General features: G+C 40.2%; 1 protein-coding gene across 7 annotated transcripts in view; it reads left to right on the forward strand.

Moving 5' to 3' along the window:
* The window catches only part of TTC12 (tetratricopeptide repeat domain 12), a 44,727-nt gene that overhangs the window by 7,252 nt on the left and 17,230 nt on the right, over positions 1–20,245 (forward strand). For 5 of the 7 annotated variants that reach the window (XM_079954690.1, XM_079954696.1, XM_079954692.1 and 2 more), the window contains exons 3-11: positions 6,937–7,088; positions 8,375–8,408; positions 9,321–9,398; positions 10,770–10,891; positions 14,488–14,547; positions 17,712–17,783; positions 18,351–18,411; positions 18,653–18,841; positions 19,068–19,137. In XM_079954690.1, coding sequence (XP_079810816.1) covers positions 6,937–7,088; positions 8,375–8,408; positions 9,321–9,398; positions 10,770–10,891; positions 14,488–14,547; positions 17,712–17,783; positions 18,351–18,411; positions 18,653–18,841; positions 19,068–19,137 — 838 coding nt within the window. The remainder of the gene's footprint in view (positions 1–6,936; positions 7,089–8,374; positions 8,409–9,320; positions 9,399–10,769; positions 10,892–14,487; positions 14,548–17,711; positions 17,784–18,350; positions 18,412–18,652; positions 18,842–19,067; positions 19,138–20,245) is intronic. The other 2 variants (XM_079954694.1, XM_079954693.1) reach the window with 2 other exon arrangements.

Below are 20,245 nucleotides of genomic sequence, written 5' to 3' on the forward strand. Positions count from 1 at the left end.
CAAATGCCTTTTCGGCATCCACAAACATCAACATTGCTTGTTTCTCATTCCTGGCCGTCAGATACTCTAAAATATTTATGACATTCCTCACATTGTCTCTCATCTGTCTGCCAGGAAGGAAACCCGCTTGATCTTCATGAATGATTTCTTGTAAAACCTTTTTTAATCTCTCTGCAATTATTCCTGCAAAAATTTTGTAATCCGTGTTTAAAAGGGAGATTGGTCTGTAGTTCTTTACTTGAGTTAAGTCCGCATCTTCTTTTGGAATAAAGGTTATAAATGCTTCTTTCCACGTCTCTGGAATTTCTCTCTCCTTTAATATATTATTCATTACTTCTCTCAGTGGTAACATTAGGGTTGTTCCCAATTCTTTATAGTACCTTGCTGTAAAACCATCTGGTCCTGGGGCTTTTCCGTTCTTCAATTTTTTTATCGCCGCCTTCATCTCCTCTATATCAATTGGAGTGTTCAGCCTTTCTTGTGCTTCTGTCGGGATCTTTTGCACCTCTTTCTCTTTTAAATATCTTTCTATTTTTCTCATGTTGTTCTTTTCTTTTCGTTTATACAATTGTCTATAAAAGTCCAAGAATCCTTTTCTAATATCTTTGGGATTAGTTATCTCTTCTCCTCCCATTTCAATTTTATTTATTGTATTTTGCTCCTTTCTTTTCTTGATCTGCCAAGCAAGCCACTTTCCTGATTTATTTGCGAATTCAAAGTTCTTTTGTCTCAATTTTTTGATGTTCCATTCCACTTCCTTATTTATTATCATTGCAAATTGAGTTTGTAGAACCTTAATACTTTGTTTAATCCTTACGTTATTTGGTTTCTTGATTAATTTTTGTTCATTTTCCATAATTTGTTTTAAAATTTCTTTCTTTTCTTTCTCTCTATTTTTCTTTTTGATCGAATTCTGTTGTATAAAGAACCCTCTCATCACCGCCTTGCTTGCATCCCAAACTGTGCTCATCTTCGTTCCTTTGTTACAATTATCTTCAAAATATTCTTTCAATTTCTTCTGTGCCTCTTGCACAACTTTTTGATCATCTAGTAGATAGTCATTCATTCTCCATCTAAATGTTCTTTCTTCAAAGCCTTTAAGTTCTAATTTAATGGGACTATGATCTGAGATAACTCTCGGTTGAATTTCCACTTGAAGAATTCTTGGAGTTAATTCATTTGATATCCAAATTTGATCGATTCTGGACATTGACTGATTTGGTTCCGAATAATATGTAAACTGTTTTTCCAACGGGTGTCTTAACCTCCAAATGTCTATTAAATTACAGTTTTTGACCATTTCAAAAAAAGTTTTGGGTAGTTTTCCTTCTTTCGATCCATTGTTCCTTAATCTGTCCATTTCTGAAGACACCACCCCGTTCATATCTCCCATCACAACTATCTTTTGATCTGCAAATTCCAACAGCTTTTCTTCTAAATTCTTATAAAAATCAGTTTTATTTCCATTAGGTGCGTAGATCCCGACAATCATTATTTTTTCGCCTTGCCAATTAATTTGAACTGCAATGATTCTTCCTTCATCATCCTTGAAAACTTGCTGGGCTTCAATTTTACTTTTTACGTACAAAATCACTCCCCTCTTTTTTTCCTTGTCTGAAGATATAAATTCATTTCCAAGTCTTTTATTAATCAAAATTTTCCTGTGTCTCTTTGCCACGTGTGTCTCCTGCATACAAATTATATCTAAATTCTTCTTCTTTAAAAATTGTTCCACCTTATTTCGTTTTTTCTTTTCGTTCAGACCATTCACATTCCAATTCCAAATCTTTAGAGCCATGTTGTTTCCAATTAATAAATATAAAAATTTTTCCTAAGTTATTATAATCTTTCTTCCTCTTCTTCTTCCTCTTCTTCTTCTTCTTCTTCCTCCTCTTCATCCAGTTGTCTTCCATTTTTCATCTTTACATCCACACCTCCGGTTGCTCCTTTGGCTTCTTCTTCTTCTTCTGCTGTCAATTCTTTATACTTTCTCTGGAACTTGCCTATCTCCCCCGGGCTGGTCAGTCGGTGTCTCTTGTTTTTATAAGTAAAGGAGATCCCTTCCGGGAATTCCCATTTGAATTCTATATTCTTCTTCTTGAGGATTTGTACCTGTGTTTTGTAGGGGTCTCTCCGCTTCTACAGCCTGATTGGTATATCTTTAAAAATAATTATGTAGCAGCCATCTATAGTCAATCTTTTTTCCCTATTTTTTTGAAGAACCAAATTTCTCATATCTCTATCTTTGAAGGTTATCAGGCAGTCTCCAGGAAATTTCTTTGCTTTAGTCGTTCTTACTTTCATTCTAAAAGCATTCTGTACTGTATTTGCCACCTCCCCTTCTTGAAACTCCAACCATTGTGCCAGTTCAGTTATTAATTTTTGTCTAATGTTCTCACTTTGAGTTTCTGGTATCCCTCTCAGCCTTAGGTTAACCTCCCGTTGTCGGAGTTCATTCATGGAGATGGCGTCCCACATTTCTTCTTGTGATTTATTAGTTTCCAGGAGACCAACCCTAATTTTGTCCTCTTCACGTTTCAGTTCCCTCATTTCCAGTTTTGTCTTTTTCATTCCTTCCTCTAACACATGAGTTCTTTTAGATACTTCTTTGATTTGTCCTTTCAGTTCATTTACTGTTTCGTCTATCTTCTTATCCATTTTCCCAATCTTTGAATCCACCTGTTCAATTTTTGTTTCTAGGTTCTTCTCACTCTGCCTAATTTCTGCAAACATTTTTAGTATTTCAGATCTAAAATCTGATTCTTGCTTAGACCCCTTTCTTTCTCCCGGAGTCCCCCCCTCCCCACTTTTTTTCTGTACATGCGACATTTCACACAATTTTGTTAGTAATCCACTAATTAAAATATCGGGCCTGCTTTCGCTATTCCAAATATTTCAATTATTTAGCCCCCCCCCAAAAAAGGAGAGCAGATTAATTTCCCAAACCACCACACAACTGTACCCTTAAATTCTATAATCTATCAGCATTCCATTCAGCAACATTCCATACATCCACATTCAAAATATTTTAGTCCTAATATAATTATAGCAGGCCTTTTAAATATATGTCCAATATCCAATTTCAATTTTCAGTTTCAATTTCAATTTTCAATGTCTTCACTTCTTCTTGCCACCAATTAGGCTAATCCACCAAATAAGGTACTTTAATTTCAGATCCAATATATAAACCCAATCAAACCTTAGTCTTAAATCTTAAATCTTCCTGCCACCATTTAGGCTATTCCATATCAAATTGCATACATCAACACTCTTGATCTTAATCTTCTTGCCCTCAATTGGGCTAATTCCCATAAAGACTCAAGCTGAGGGGATGTTCCGGGAGCTGCACTCAAACAAATTAAGATTCTTTAAAGTTCCTTCCTGTCAGCCAGATCCCCCTTCAATAACGACAAGTCAGCCCAAAGAGTCCAGCCAAGGCCCGAGAGGCAAAAGAAAAAAAACAGCTTGAAATTTCTCTTTCCCAGCCACCAGGAGGCCACAGTCCGGCAAAGAGAAATAAAAAAAAAAATAGAAAAAAAAGGCGAAGTGAAAATACCAAAAAAAAGGAAAACAAAAATTCCCAGCTTCAGATTTAGTTCCTCAAAGATACTGGTGATACAGTTGCTTTAAGTATCTAAAGTATATTTGGGTTTAAATAAAATAAAAACGCCTTACAAAACAGACAGCCTCTTTCCTCCTCCTTCTTCCTGGCACACAAAAGCAAAGAAAAAAAAATGGAGTCTCTAACCCAGTGGAATCTTCCGTTGCGCAGAGCTTTTCAAAAGTGAAACTACCGTCCCTTCTTTTCCCACCGTTATAATGGGAAAACAATTCTCAAAGTCAAAGGGAATTACAGGCTGACAGCCAAGGTTACACTGACCCTACATATTACAAAAGATAAAAAAGCAGAGAAAAACATAATTAAGAGTGGGTAAATAGTAAAATAAAACCATGTGCCTCCCATTCAACTTGAGCCATATTTTCCTGAGGTTCAAAGGTCAAGAGCAGTGAAAAAGGCAACTGGCTTGGCTGGAGAAGAGAGGTTTTCTTTCTATTTTTGAGGCTGGAAACTGTTCCTTACTTTGAAAAGGTTTATTCTTTTAAAAAGGTTATTTATGTTATGTATTAAATATATTGGCTTAAATGTAATTATGCAAAGGAATTAGAAGCTAAGAAATGTTAAATCCTTATGCTAGATTCTTATTTCATATAGTTGGAAGAGATCACAGGGGCCATCAGCCACCAGCCCCCCCCCCCCCCCCCCGCCAAGCAGGAAACATCATTAGAGCACATATGGTTGTCAGGCCTTTGTTTAAAAGACCTTCAAGAGAAGGAGATCTTTCAATGATGATCCTTGACATCTGTTTAAGATAAAAATTTAAGATTAACCATCTGTTTTGGAGGGCAATAGGGCGAGGTGAGCTGGTAATTAAGGTTCCTTGTTGAGACACATGTAAGATATATTACTACTTATTTGTCATTTATAGATAGAAGAATATATAGCTTTTTGATTCCCATAAAAGGACAGAAGGAAATGGGTGTATATTTTGTGATTGGTTCTAGCAAACAGCCAATAGGAATTTCAACTAGGCTGATTGGACAGAGGCAGCCACAGGAGGAGCAAGGGGGCTGGATTAAGGAAATATAAGTGCTGGCCAGAATGGCAGGAGGCCAGGCCAGAGCTTGGTAACCATATACCGCTGTGCCTCATATTTATTTGTCTGACAAATAAATTATTATTTTAATTTCTCTATTGCTGCGTTGAATATTTCATTCCAGCTAAGCGTTAACCACAAGCAGGGTGCTACACAATGATGTGTAAATGTGATTTACACAGCAGGGAATAAATGGCCTTGCTGCATTTTAAGCCAGTAATGTTTGCACAGCCTGTGCTGGAAAGAAAACTTTAGGGAAGCCTTTTCCAACCAGGTGTCCTTCAGATATTTTGAATGACAACTTCCATCAGCCCCAGCATCATAAGGTAATGCTGGGCGAGGGCTGATGGGAACTGTAGTCTAAAGCATCTGAAAGGCAGATGCCTTAGTATCAGCATAGAGTTTAGAATTTATTGCTTCTTGAATTTCTTTCCTGAATTTCTTTGTTTGTGGTCCTCTGCAGCCGTAGTGCGGCATCTTTTAATTTCCTCTGCTGTCTGCTTTACTTGCAAGGTACAGACAGGGGTTGTACAGGTCATTTGAGAAGATGGGAAGATGATGGTTGTTCTTTGTTTTGGTTTTGCTTTCTGCAGTATCCCCAACTCATCTCGCCTCTACCCCTCAGTGAATTAGAACTGGCTTTCCAATTCATGACTTGGAGAAATCTCAATTATTGCTTGGGTCATCCATTTTCATATAAACATGAGTGCAACAAAGCCAGAACTTCAAGGAGAGCAGGCATCCAGAACAGCCAATCTGTTCTGCAGAGATAAAATGCTGACTTCAGAATTAAATCTTGGCCTAGTTGCACTGCTTTGCAAAAACATTTCTCTTTTTATATCTTTCTCAATGTTTTGAAAGTGGTGTACATCATGCCAGCTTCTGAGAAAGCCCCCAAATTAAATCTGAGCTGAGCAATTTGTTCAGCATTGAGTCTACATCGAAATGTTACTTTGCCAGAGGGCAGCACCTGGTTTGCATATTTACAGTATATTTTTTTTTAAAAAAACATTGTTTGCATATTTTGAGTCGTAGGAAGTTAACATAAAATATTCCTTTCTTGAGCATGTTGACTAACACTCTAAGCAAGTGATGGGCGAGTATCACTTGACTTCTAAGTTCTTGAAAGTTAAAAATAAATGACAGAGAAATAAATATTTCTAAGGGTCTTTTTAAAACAAACAAACAAAAAACCCAATATTACAGTTTTCCTTTTGCCATTCCAATTTAAAACACATCTGTGCAACCACAAGGGATAGAAGATTTGTTTTCCTACAAATATCAGATTTGTAGGATTCTAGCTAGAACATCACATTTACAACAAAAATCATATTATATGATTAACAAATCAGTGTGGCATTTATAATCTATAAAATGATATTAACAACACTAACAAAATAGCAACTAAAAGCTAAGCACTGTTAAGTTCATCCACACGTTCTCCATGTCCCCAAAGACTATGGTCTTTGTTCATTAAAATACACATAAAATACACATAATGCCCACTGTTAAGCCAGCTCAGCCAGATACTTCACTGGCTGGGGTCCTTGGGTAGTGGGCCGTGGTGGAGATGATGGGGTTCTTGGGCCTACCACTAATGGTAAGGTGGATGCTGACTCTGGGTAGCCTGCCCCGGGGCACCTTTGATGAGGAAGTTTGATAGCTTAGTTATTATTAATCTCAGGGTTGTGGGCTTGAGCACCATTTGGGCACAAGATTCCTACATTTCAGAGGGTTGGACTCCATGACCCACGTGGCCCCTTCCAGCTCTATGACTCTATGATTCTATATGTTGCTCTTGATAATCAGGAAGTCCCTTCCCCCTTGAGGAAGTCAGAGACAAACCTGTCCCTCTAGAGTACTGAGTTGTGGCTGCCCTTGGTGTGGAAGCCGACCAAGATGTCCAGCAGTGCCTGCATGCTCACGATGCTCTTGCTGTGTGGTGGCCCATCCACCAGCAGGTGCTCCAGCTTATGCCACACCTTGGTGGCAGCGGAGAAGGCTGCTGCTGAGGGCAGGCAAATTTCTATTTGGCTTAGCTTTTCTCTGGTTCGTGTGGTTTGTTATGCTCTTATACTTTGTATTACCCTGTGGCTTTTATTGATTTGTTTGTTGTCCTTCTTATTTGTCCTTTACTTGCTTGTTGCCCTGGAAGCCGTGTGCAGAAGCAGTGGCATGTAAATTTCTGAAGCCTATTACTCAGGGCAGGAGTGAACTCCTTATTTGTCTGACAACTTTTCTATTCCACGCTTAATTGTTTCGTTTTTCTTCCCGTTTCCAGCCAACCTGATTCAAGGCCTGAATTCCACAGACTCCTCTATCCAGGAGAAAGCCATTGCAGATACAGAGAAAAGATTAAACTCCACTGCTGTCAAATGTGAGGATAAGCACAAGCCCACAGTGGACAGAACATGCATCAATACACGAGCCCCGGTAAAGCTATGCTAATCCTCGTACCCTGATGGTACAGGGGACTTTGAACAATTACATATTGTACTTTTAAGCTATTATATAGCAAACCAGGTGAGACTTCTGTATACAGGATGCCACTTTTGCCTTTTGTCGAGTTTCTTTTCTTGGAAGAACTATTTAAGGTTTCTCAGTATGCTGCTAATTGCTGTATCATTTCCCAACGTTGCTTAAATGCACATAATATTAAAACAAAATGCCACTGTTATTTGAGAACAGTGTGTGTCAATATTAGGAGAAATAATCTCCTTTTTATAGCCCTTTCCTGCTGTTTCCTTGCTTTGATTGTCTCTGATTATTGTGTTTGCCCATTCTCATTGACAGTTCAGACTGTACTTGGGTGTAGCTAACTGAGGCCTGCATCCACATTGGCAGCACAGTTAGATGTTAGTAGATTGGCCTATGCCACTTCTGACTGCAATTGAGGGCTGCCATTTTTTACCTTAAAAAAACCCTGCAAGTTGAAAATAGCATTCTAGCCCAGCCTTCTTCTTCTTGTGCTAATTTTCTAAGGGTTTTTTTTTTTTTAAATGGCATCCCCTAATCTGTAGCCTGAAGGGCAACAGACCATTCTGCCATTTTTGGGACCCTGTAATCTCACCCTATTTTGCAATCTAAAGACAGTCTGACCATTCTATCACTATGGGACTCTGTCATCTCATTCCACCCCATTGTTCTGCATGTTTAGATACAGACGAACTAATTTCCTCAATCAGCTGTAGCAAAATTAAACTGGCTCCAATTATGAAACTCACACACTTTTTTATTCTGGGCTAGTAGAAGCTTGACACCCCCCCCTGCAAAAAACAAATAAAACACTGAAAGCAGGAGTTTTCGTCAAATTGGGACGTTAATTATGAAATGTACAACAGCATGCCATTATTGCTGTTTTAAAGTGTCAGTCCACAATGGCAATTTACCCTATTGAAGTGTCTGCAAAATCCTTCTCCAAATTGATTTTAGTTTCCTAAGCCCCGAATTACTGGGTGGGAGGGAGTTTGTTTTGTTTCCTTCCCGTGGCTTTTAATGCTCTTGGCGGAATTAATTTTGACAGCTGTTGAAAATGTTCTTCTTTTTGAGGTTATTATAGGTTATTATTATTTTTTAAGTGGCTTTGAAAAATCAGCCTCATTTTCTTTTCTTGCAGCAGGTACCATTAAAAACCCCCCACAGCCAAGCAGTATGTTGCAGCATGCTCTTTCTTCCTCCGAACTTGCAACTAACTTTTTGCTTTGATGTACCTCTTTTAGGATTTGCCAGATCAGCAGGAAACAATGAATCCAGGTAAGCGGCTCAATACATTGCTCCAGTGTATTTTGAACTAGGAGTACTACATGAATCTCTGTGATATGCAGGTAGAACAAAGGATGCATACATGTATTGTAAGCAAACTCTAGCCCAGGTTCTACATTTGCCCACATATGGGTGGGTCTTGAAAGAAAGCCGTATCCCAAGAGACTCCTCTGCTGTTTTTGTTTGTGGGGACACATGGAGTGAAAAGGAACAGATCCTGTTTCACAGATTGGCTGTCTGTCTACTGTCAACCTATAGACCGGCTACCCCATCAGATCCAGGTAGCTTGCATACACCTCTGTGAGGACGGAGTGTCATGGTAGTAGCAATTCTGCTGTTCTTTGTCAGAGCCCTACGATTAATTGCACGTGAGTTAAGGGGTGGGCAGTGTTGACATGTCCTCAGACTCTTTCCCCTTTGCCTTGATTGGCTCCTTGTTCCCTGTATCTAGTTGAGGGACTGGAATGCCAGTTGTCTCTACTAATCCTGAGACATCTTATACCATTAAAGCCACTTTTTCTTTTAAATTCCCAAGTCAGAACTGGTTTCATTCATCTACATAACAAGCCCAGATGGCTTGCATCTTCAGTGAATAAGTGCTTTTCAGTATCTTTTAATCACTTCATTATCCAGAAACTAGAAAGACCCTGTCGCCTAGAAATGTGGGTTTTTTCAAATGTAGGGATTAAAATCACTATCAGCGCTATGGGTCTCTGTTTAAATGGAAGCTTATTACCCCTGTTCTGATTTGATGTCACATTAATGAAACAGCCCTTTTCAATTTCCATTTCACATCTCAGATATGGCTTTGCTCTTCAATTTTACCTTCATCTTTCCCCTTTCCAAAGCGATCAAGCTCTTTTTGTTTGATTGAACTTGCATCTCCACTTTCTTGGCTTTTAGAGAGTTTCATGGCCATTTTAGAAAAGGATGCCAAAGAGCGAGCAAGGAAAAGGAAGCACAATGAAGCCTTAGCAAATGGTAAGTTTGGTTTTGACATGTCAGGGGAAGGGGTGGGAGCTGTCTAGAAAGAAACCTTGGTTTTATGTGATGAAGCTGTTCTATTTTATTTATTATTTATTTTACAGATTTATAAACCACTGTGCCAAAGCTATTGAAGTGCTGCTGAAGAAATACAACCTGTGCCGTTAATAATGATTGTGCAACCCGTATAGCACATAGGCAACAATTATTCACACAATTAATATTCTTGTTCAAAAACAAATTTTTACCATTTATCAGATTTGTGAGAATAAGACAACTACTTACAAAATGCCATAAAACTTATAAGTGATCTAAAATAAAGTGAACTTGCAGTATCAGATTTTACTAAGTTCTTACAACTTCTTGACTCAATTTTTATTTTTTCTTGCTTTTTAGGTAAGTTCAAGAAGAAGGTAGGTAATTGACAGAGCCAATTTATTGGGGTTGGCTGATAGTCCACTCCCTGAGCACAGTTTTCTGGGCTTCCTCAGTAGTCTTAAGCTATTTAGTTCTTTATGCTTAAGCCAAGAAATTGTTTCTATAACTACATTTAGCACTAATAGACACATTAATGGCTCAAGACTACTGAGGACGAAATAGCAGCTCTTCAACTTTATGGATTGCTAGGGCGAAACAGGGATAGAACGCTGGCACCCTGTCTTTCATCTGCACTTCACAGCTACCAGGAACATCGCTACCTTCTTGAACTTACCTAAAAAACAAGAAAAAACAAAAATTGCGTCAAGAAATTGTAAGAACTTAGTAAAATCTGATACTGCAAGTTCACTTTATTTTAGATAACATAAGTTTTTATGGCATTTTGTAAGTAGTTGTCTTATTCTCACAAATCTGATAAATGGTGAAAAATTGTTTTTGAACAAGAATATTAATTATGTGAATAATTGTTGCCTGTGTGCTGTATGGGTTGCACAAAGCTATTGAAGCAGCATACCGTGAGATAAAATAGAAAAGATAATAAAAACCAGTTCTACAGTTGTACATATAAGATTTCATAAAATGTCTGGGTCACACCTCAGGCTACGGAAGGAGGGTCCTGCCTCCACAGATTCTGTGAACAGCACTGATAAGGCATAGTCAAAGAATAATTGATCATTTGACTGCTCATGTATCTTCAAATATAGTTTACGGTGGTCAAATATTTAATAACGTCAGGTTATTACAGCTCAGCAATGGCAACGGAAGTTAATGAAAGTTTTAACCGGATATGAGAATCTTGGAGCTCAAGTCCTAGTTGTTTATTGTGAATCAGGATGTTGGTTCATACCCCCCACCCTACCCACTTTCTAACCAACATTCTGGGTCTAACCTAACAAAGGCTTTTTATGCATCTGGTTATCATTTCCACAGCACTGAAAGAAAAAGGGAACGATGCTTTCAGCAAAGGGGACTATGCACTGGCTATTCAGAAGTACACTGAAGGCCTCAAGAAGCAAAAGGATATGCAGGTGCTATACACCAACAGAGCACAGGTCAGTGTGGGGCAAGAACAACAAATGATGACCACTTTATCCCCACAACGGATAGTTGATTTGGTGATCTAATCTTGAGTCTGAATATAACCAGTGCTAAAGATAAAGCCATAGATTCATGGTTGCAATTGAAACAGACTACCTAGTTTATTGGTAAACGATGCTTTATCTGGAAAATAATATTATTTTCACATTGGAAGATAATATTATGAACTTGGAAGGAAAACATGGCAATGTTATTCTAGTCATTTATAACATTGGGTCACCAACTCCTGCCTGGTTTCCTGCATTTGAAATGCATTCATTTTCTTTATGCGTTGCATGATTCCCAGGACTGTATGGCCTTGGCTTAGTATCGCCCTCCTAGTACCCACCTATCTGCCAACGCATCGCTTGCTTCTCTCATGAGAATTGCACAGCTGAGCATCAGTGATGCCCGTTTTCAGGCAAATTTTGACTTTGGGAATTGGCATAGGGGCATTTTCCATTTCCATCACATTTTCTGGTGCTCCACAGAGTTGTCTAAATTAGCATGTTTATTTAGCAAACAGTGCTAACCACTGAAACTTTCACGCTTGACAAATTATGTGATTTCAAATGATGTCCAATCATGTGCAGTAGTCAGAAGCATCATCTGCTTAAGCAATCTGGGACCTGGATATTCGAAAGGTTTTCTCTGCTTATGTGAAACCATCCCAATGCCCTTTTAAAAAGTGTTGGGCTATTGGGTTGTTGTTTTTATTTTGATTATAAATTTTGTGGTTTTATAATCTGATTTTATTCTGGGAAATGGCCTTAGACCTGCGGGTATAGGGCAGTATATAAATTCAATTAATAATAATAATAATAATAATAATAATAATAATAATAATAATATAATAATATCATCCAAGGTTGCCATTTCAGGTACCCTGCCCCATGCCCTGCCAAAAAGAAATCAGGCTGTCTGGGCTTGTGCCAGAGATAGGGCCTTCTCCATGCTGACACTAAGATTTTGCAATTCTCACCCCAGGGATATCCAACAAGCCACCTCTTTGTCTATTTTTACATGGACTTTAAAAACATCATTGTCCCTAAATGTTTTTTTATATGTTTGTTTGTTATTGGTTACTTTCTTTTTATGCTGTGCTGCTTTATTAATTGTGAGATTTTTTTGCTTTTATTATTTTAATTGTAAATTGTCATTCAGCGAATCTGTTCTTAAAAGGTGGGATATGCATATGTAAAGTAAAGAAATCAATAAATTGTGTTAGTTCTTATGGATACATAAGAAGGATGCGTACATAAGAGGCATGACAGGTTCAAAAGAAAAGTATAGATTGGTGGGATTACCAGTAGTATAGCACAGTGGGTTTTAAAAAGGGGTGGTGTTCAGCTAAGTTTTGAATACACTGTTGTTGGCATTAGTCTGTCTCGAGAGATAATGAAGCGCACCTCTGGGGGTGAAGTCAAACCACTGTGTTAGCGACACCAACATGACCTCCTTGGAGTGCAAGCCTAGGCAGTGTGTCATCTTCTTCTTCTTCTTCTTCTTCTTTGGCAATCACTCATAGTCGAGTAAGATTGTTTTCCATAAACACGATTTTAACAATGAGTCCGTAAGTGACTGTGGAGGGCAGCTCTGTGTATGGAGGTCCTGGTCTACCCAGACGACAAGGCCCTCATCTTGGCCTCGCTGATGTGGTCCAAAGGGAAAAAAAGAGCAATACGTTTGGCACCAGCTTGACTGCAGGAGTTGACAGAAGGAGGCGTACAAGGCGCCATGCATCCATCTTGGAGACTCCACTCCAGATTTGTATAGGGTTTAATCCTTAGCCTTTTCTTCTCCTGAAGATATCCTGTAGTGTAGTGGTGGTTTAGGATCAGTGTTTCCTTCTCCTACCTTCCCAGGTTGATGAGCCCCATCTGCCCGCCCCTTTTTTCCCCCTCTACAGCATGTGCAGTAGCTGCCTTTTTAACAGTTGGGCCCACTATTAGTTTCATCTGCTCAATCTGCCAGAGTCTGTCTTCACATGCAGGGGAAGACCCTAACTAACCAAGGGTTTGAGACCCATTGGCTACCCTCACCTGGTTTAGCTGACCAGTCGAAGTCGTATCCCAGGGTGTGGCCTCTGTTACATGCTGACAGCTTCTAGGTGCCACAGGTGATAGCTGAGTGCAGGATGGAGACCAAAGGTAAAACTCAAAGTGTTTGCCCTATTTCCAACCAATACCCCTTTGGAGGCACAAATAATTCAGCTAAATGTGTGTTACAGTTGCTCCTTTGAAATGTAGCCAGACCTTCAGCACCTTCTAATGAGAACATAGAAATAGTCTTTGTGGGCCTTTCTAGAGTCTAAGCATGTTCAAAATGAGCTACAAGCAGCTCTGTGCAATTCTCGCGTCACCTTTCACATTCCTTATAATAGGATTTGATGTGCTTCATTTCTTGCCATGTTCTCAACAATGAATATTAATAGGATATCTAGGAGAAAATATGGCCGAAAGTTAGTGGCAGAATATTGCAGACTCTGCTCTTTGACAAAGCTCATTCAATTCCACTTATCCTGCATTCTGCTCTGTTAAAGGGGATGCAACTCAGGCATGCTACATGGCTACTGCTGACATCCTGAAAGATGCTAAAAAATGAAGCCAAATTCTCTGGTACAAAAGTGGTGTAAGACAGTGTGCATCTGTGGCTCCTTGGGGGCTCTTAAAATATCAGAGTCCTTAGATATTTTTGTCTGTATGTGTGTGTGTGTGTTCCGGAGTATCCATTAGCAGGTGAACCAAGCTTTCCTGGTCCCAACATGTCATAGGGTTGGGGAGCTGACAGGCTTTACACACTGGAAAGCATGGGGTGTGTCAGGGCAAGTTGCTTCCCTTCCCTTGGGGTATATCTTGGTCACCAGGTTGTCCACTACAGTGCCTAACTAGCAGCATAAAAACTCCAGGACACATTATTTGAAAGCTCGCAAAGTGCCGCTGCTCATCCTTCATAAAGAACTCTATGCACTTCACATCATGAGTGGAACTCTCCAGATCTGTACTGTCATTTTGTCAAGCATTTTAAGAGGCTATTACATCATGTGGTTGGTCACGAACTCTTAGATTCATCTCTTACAGGACAGCCAACTGATGCAAAACACATCTGTAATATTGTAGTTTTGACCTGCAACTTTTTGAAAAGTCGGATTCCTCTGATTTAGGACCTTAACTCTTAAATGCCTTTGTAGGAGGAACAGCTTTTGTTCTAATTAATGGTGCTTTTGACAATAATTGAAACAGGGCTGTAATTCATTGCCTTAAACCCAGAGGCATAGAGGACCCTTTCTGATCATGGGTTCAATGCTTTTTGACCTCTCCCTGTTTTCTCTGGTTTAATTTAATTGAAGACTCTGTGAAGGTGTGCCTGGGAGAGTAAGGAGCATCTCTCAAGGGTTACTTTTTGTAGCCTTTCCAGAATGTGTGCAGGTTTTATCACTTTAATTGAGTTTAATTAATTAGCTGAGATCAGTTGAATACTTTGAACAAGGAAAGACTCACAAAAATGACCTGTCTTTTAATTAGCAACTGTACTTCAACTTATAGTCCTCTGTTGATCCATTTTGTTTCAGGCCTACATCAAGTTGCAGGACTATGAAAAAGCTATCAGTGACTGTGACTGGGCTTTAAGGGTAAGAGACCCCCTACATTTCTCAGCTGGCCAGTTCTGAAGAGGGAAAGTGTTGGGTACATTCAGCCTAGTGGTGTGTGAATGAGACAATACAGGTGATGGAGGGACTGGGTAGATCCATCTTCCAAGCTATTAAATACAAACCAACCATTAAAAGAAAAAAGTACCCCAAGGAAAGTTTAGGCAGCCAGATGAGCCACTTTTCATGGCACAGGGAGGTAGTAGCTATTCTAGAGCATCGTGAGAAAACTCTCATGCTTTTCCAAACCTCTATGCTTCATGACCCTTTGTTGCCATGAACCTCTCTCTTGCTTTGTGATGGCACTTGCAGGTGACAGTCAGGCCAGGTAGATGAAGATCCTCATTTGGATCAAGGGGTCCTTGCTGTTAGGCAAGCCAGTCACTCTCTCAAACCATATTTCTGGTGGTAAAATGGCTATCATGACTAGGCTACTAGTCTTGAATATATTACCTCCCTTGCCAGTTGCTGGCTATCACAAATGGGGAGAGTTCCATTACTCTCATACCTTACTGGTGGGCTTCCCAGAGGTATTTGGGTGACTAGACTAGATGCACCATCTAGTCCAGTAGATGTTCACATGCCTGTTCTGTAAAATGGAAATCTCAGGAGGTCAAAATGTGCTGAAGATTCCAAAATTATTCGCATTTAAAGAAAGGTGTTGCATTGGTTATGATTACTGGATTAAAATTAAGTCCAATGCTTCCTTAAGAGACACTGAGTTGTCTTCCTGGACACAGTTTCTGACTTTTCATTAAAAACCTAAATGAGATGCTAGATGTCCCAGAGCAGAGAGGTTTAACATTTATATCTCTCCTTTATGGAACAAATCTCCCAATTTCTCATTTGTTTCAATTCAAATATTTAATTAAAGACTGATATAATTCATGATAAATTAATTATCTTGTGACACTTTCTAAGATATGTGTAAAACTTGAAGATTAATATTCTTGTTCAGTTCCCCGAACATATGTGACATTGACATATTCACTTGACACCCGGAACAAGGAAGAGCTGAACGATGATGCATTTTAAGTGATTTTTTTTTAAAATCCTGATTTCCATTAAGCAGTGCATTGCTGACAAAGCTCAATTGTGTCACCTCAGATATATTAAGATATTCATGAGTTTGTGGCATTCACTTAAGGCAGAAGAGACCAGCTGATCCGCTGCCATTTGAAATCTGATTTTCTTGGTTCTTTAAAAAGCCCACAAAACTTACACAGGAGTACAGGAAGTCAGAATACTGTTCCAGCTAGCTCAGTATTGTCGAACCGCAGACCTTCTGCATGCAAAACAGATGCTGTTCCGTGAGCTGGGGCTCTTTCCTCCAATCACTCTCATCAGTATTTATGCAGTCACCCTGTGAGATTCACTCAGCCATAGGCTCCTGTATGACCACCTGGAGTGATTCCTCAGGCATTTGTTCTCCTTGGCCTGCCAAGGTGGCACCCTGTGTTTTCCTTGGAGGATTCCTATGCTAGGGTTCCATAGAATGTCTTACAGCTTGTCCCGCCACAGAGCTGGAAGAGGAGTTATGCCAGGCAACTCTTTCCTGGATTGCCTGGGAAATGCACTCCAGCTGCTACTTCCCATGTAGACAGCTTGCTTATTAGTTGCAGATTAAAGTGCTCTTCCAAGAGGTCCTCTATGTTGTATGTGGGTGGGAGTGATGTTGCTGTTTTTGGCTGAGAATCTGCAGTTTCACAGCCGTAGGGTTAATCTGGTTGTGAATTTCCCCAACTCAGTTCCTTTCTCTTTGTCCTTTCTCGATGAATAATTTCTCCTTATTTTGTCAGGGTTCCAAGGGTATAGCCCTATATCCTGATCGGACTAGGATTTTTCATCTCCCGCCAGTCTTTACTGGCTTTTGACATTCTGTGTTTGGGGCTGTTCACTCCCAAAGCTAGAAGGCACATTAACGCCACTTCTTGCAGCCCTGCCTGAGAGTGGATGTTGAGTGAATGTTGTCCTTGGCTGTGATCCTGTAAGTACCTGCAGCCAAAAGCTCCTTTGTCTTCCAATGTTGGTGTTGCTGTCCCAGTCATTTGCCTTTAAGATGAGAAGAAAGACTAATGTCCACTTAGGATTTGAAGCCTTGAAAGCTTTCTGAAAGATTGTTTTTCCTGCCACTTGTAATATCATAAGTGATGTTGATTTAGCGGGGTGAGGGTGGAAGCACTAGACAGCAGGCCAGCAAAGGTGCAGCAAAACAGCTGCTTTCCTCAAAAGTCTGGTGAGTATCTGTCAGTATAAGTGATGACCACATTTCAGTATAATTTCCTGCCAGGGTGGCTGAACAGCGTTTTAGATGTCCTGATAGCAGACACCTTTAAGAATTAGATCAATCTATTTGATTTCACTTCTTGAGCCCCAAGAGAAGCATCGCTGCCTTCTAATTACAACATACCTGCTGCACAGGTTCACCGTTCTGTGCTCAGGGCTTGAAAAAGAAACACGACAACAGACCATTACCAGCTCTTCAACTCCAGTCCATGGTTTCCCAAACTTGGGTCTCCTCCTCTTTTTGGACTACAACTCCCATCATCCCTAGTTAGCAGGACCAGTGGTCAGAGATGATGGGAATTATAGTTCAAAAACTGTTGGAGACCCAAGTTTGGGAAACCCTGTTTCAGTCAATCTGGAGACATTTTCAAGTGGCTAGAATGTGGTTTCTTAAAAACTTTGTTGGCTGCCTTGTGTTTTGAATCATGGCCAAAGTCCAGGCTCCTTAGCATCCTGCAGTGGCATTCCTTCTAAGGGTGGTAGGCAGTTGGTTAGCATGGCATTTCCCTATGAGTCTGGGAAAAGCTGGAACTCAAGGGCAGAGCACCTACCTTGCATAGATGAGGTCCCAGGTTCAATCCCCAACAGCATCACAAGGTAGGGCTAAGAATGTCCCTTGCCTGAAACCCTACTAGTCAGTGTGGCTGGGTGGGCCAATAGTCTGACATGGTATAAGGCAGCTTCCTGTGTACCTGGACTTTGTCCTGGCTCGGTGGGACACTTTGTTATAAGATAGTACTCTAAAGGTACGGAACAACTGTCAGTTTGTAGTAATTGACTGTTGCCGTTATTGTGTAGTGCCAGGTCAATAGTGGAGACCGATAGCTGAAGGCTTGACTGAATAATTCTGTTCAATACAGTGTGATGAAAAATGCATCAAAGCTCTCTTCCACATGGGGAAAGCATATTTGGCCCAGAAGCAGTACAGTAAGGTAAGACCTGTTGACTTTTAGGCATTCATATCTGTTCTATTCCAGTTTAAACATTCATTTAGACAGTTATCCAGAATTCTCTCGGTTTTCACACTGCTGACTTCTGTTTGTTCTTACATGCTTATATGTTTTTAGAAAGAAAGGCGAGTGCCAAAAAGAAGGTATGCTAAGCAGCCTGGTCCTGATGAAATCATGTTCAGAATGTGTAGGTTTGCTGCTTTTGCAGTTAACTTGCTGACAAAAATGTTGCAAAGCTTTTTTATGGGTTTTATTTTAAATCACTGGCTGTCTCTATTCTAAGGGAGGAAAAGCAAAGGAGTTGATCCATGTCTGGGTTGGAGATACCCAGGAGAAAAAGTAGAATTTCCTTTCTAGTGCCTGTCTACAGGAATGTTTGATAATGAATAGATTCAGAGCAGGCATGGAGGGGAAAATGTAACCCTTTCTTGCCCTTCTTTAAATTTAACCTATTTCCTCTGAAGTCAGTATTTGCATTGGGAGGAAATCCCCCATTGATGGATCTCCTGTAATTGTCCCTCCTGTAAAATCTTGCCCTTTTTCTTTCAGTCCAGAGAATGCTACCTGAAGATTTTAGACATTGATCCTGGAAAAGAGAAGCTGTGCAAAGGTAAGGAGTATAAAGAGCCTTTCACTTTCCTGCTGCTGCCATCCTGCTGTCGACTTTAAACTAGCTTCCTGTATTTTGAAACACGATGTTTGTACTTTTGGCTTGCTGCTACTTAAGCACCAGGACCCGACACTTAATTGGAACACCGTGCTTTACGTTCACTGAATTCCGTTCCATTAGTTTTTGCTATAGGTTATGTGTCCTGTTTAGGTCTACATCCCCCCCCCCTTTGGATTTTCAGACTACATACACCAAGTAGACTTGGAGGAGAAAAGGCAGCACGAGGAGGAGAGGGCCATGGAGGAGCTTGAATCTGGAAAACACACAGCTGTGTCAGTGAAGGAGTTGCTCCAGAAGCTCCGCATCCCTGATGAGAACATTCTGTACTATGCGGATGGGATTAGGCTTCTGACTGCGTTGATGCAAGACTGTGAGTACCCCCAGGATGTGCATATGTTTGAGAGGTGCTCAGCACTTGTGACCTGAAATGCTGCTTACTGAAAGCCTCGAAGAACACTGTTTTGAGTGGTGTGTGCTATGCTGCTTGCTGCTCCCTCTGTCAGCCCTGACTTTAGTGATCTTGCTTCTAATCTCTGGGTATTGGGTGAGCATGTCATGATACTTCTCTGACATGATGATCTTTGAATTTGTTACAGGCACTGAGCAAGCCTTATTTAGGACAAACAATGGCTTCAGTATCATCAATGACAACGCAGTCGTACAACGGTAAGGTCTCTCAGGTGAAGAGAACAGAAGGGTGTTACAGGCCAGAGCAATAGCAAGTCTATTTCCAAGAAACACAATCGCCCGTATGAAATTCAGGTGGGCTGATCAGCCGATAATGTGGCAGCCAGTTGCAAAGTTTTACTGACTTCTAGGTGACCCTTTGCACACACAAAAAATCTGCTCTTTTGGATGTGTAAAGGAAAAATAACTTTGGTGCATCCTCCATGCTCCTTCCAAAGGCTTAGTCTTTTTAATTTGTCAAGCCTGAGGGTAAGTGTAGGTTAGGAAAGCATAACATAAAAGGGTATCAGATCTAGGAGTTCTAAAGCGCCACATTCACCCAAGGCGAAAGACCTCCACTAGTTTCAGCCAAAGGCAGTGTACACTTTGCTGATTTTCACCAGGAAGGGAGTTCAGGCCCCCTTTGCTCTAACTGCTGGAACTTTTTCTCAGTATCTCTTTAATGTTTTTAGAATCAAAGCAGAGGATCTTCCTGCAGGATTTATGAGCTCATTGCTTCATATTGTTTCATTTTTGCAATGTGCTAAGTTGTACTTCTTGAAAAGCAATAACTCTGGTGACTTTAAGTGCTACTCTCAGCTGCCTAAATCTGATGCCTGGAGGAGATCAAAGACATTTGTTCACTGCTGATTTCTTTTTAATTCTTTCGGAAAACAGAACAAAGAGGGATCCAGGGGAGCTGTAAGTGGAATGAGTGAATGCGAGCAAAAGCCGTCTGTGCAAAATGTAATAGTAACTTGAATGGTGTCTTGAAGTCCACAGTGATTCAATCCATTAGGATGGGAAGAATCTTTTAATGGCCTTCTGGGAGAAAACAGGCACCTGGAGAAATGTTAAAGCTTAGAACTGAGGTATAAGAACATAGGAGCTGCCTTATATTGAGACAGACCATCAGTTTTTGCTTTCTAAGTAGACAGATAAAATCCTGCACTCTCTGCTAGTGTGGCCCTGAGTCACATTTTTTGGGGGGGGAACAATTTTTTTGCCAGCAGAACATTGCTGTGTAAAAAAATACATGGCCTGGCTGGGCAACATCCAGCCTGAGAAAGCACCTTTCATGATTCAAAAGCCTGCACCAAGGTTTTAA

Source organism: Podarcis cretensis (assembly GCF_951804945.1).
Source record: "Podarcis cretensis genome assembly, chromosome: 15".
In the NCBI taxonomy this organism is placed as follows: Eukaryota; Metazoa; Chordata; class Lepidosauria; order Squamata; family Lacertidae; genus Podarcis; species Podarcis cretensis.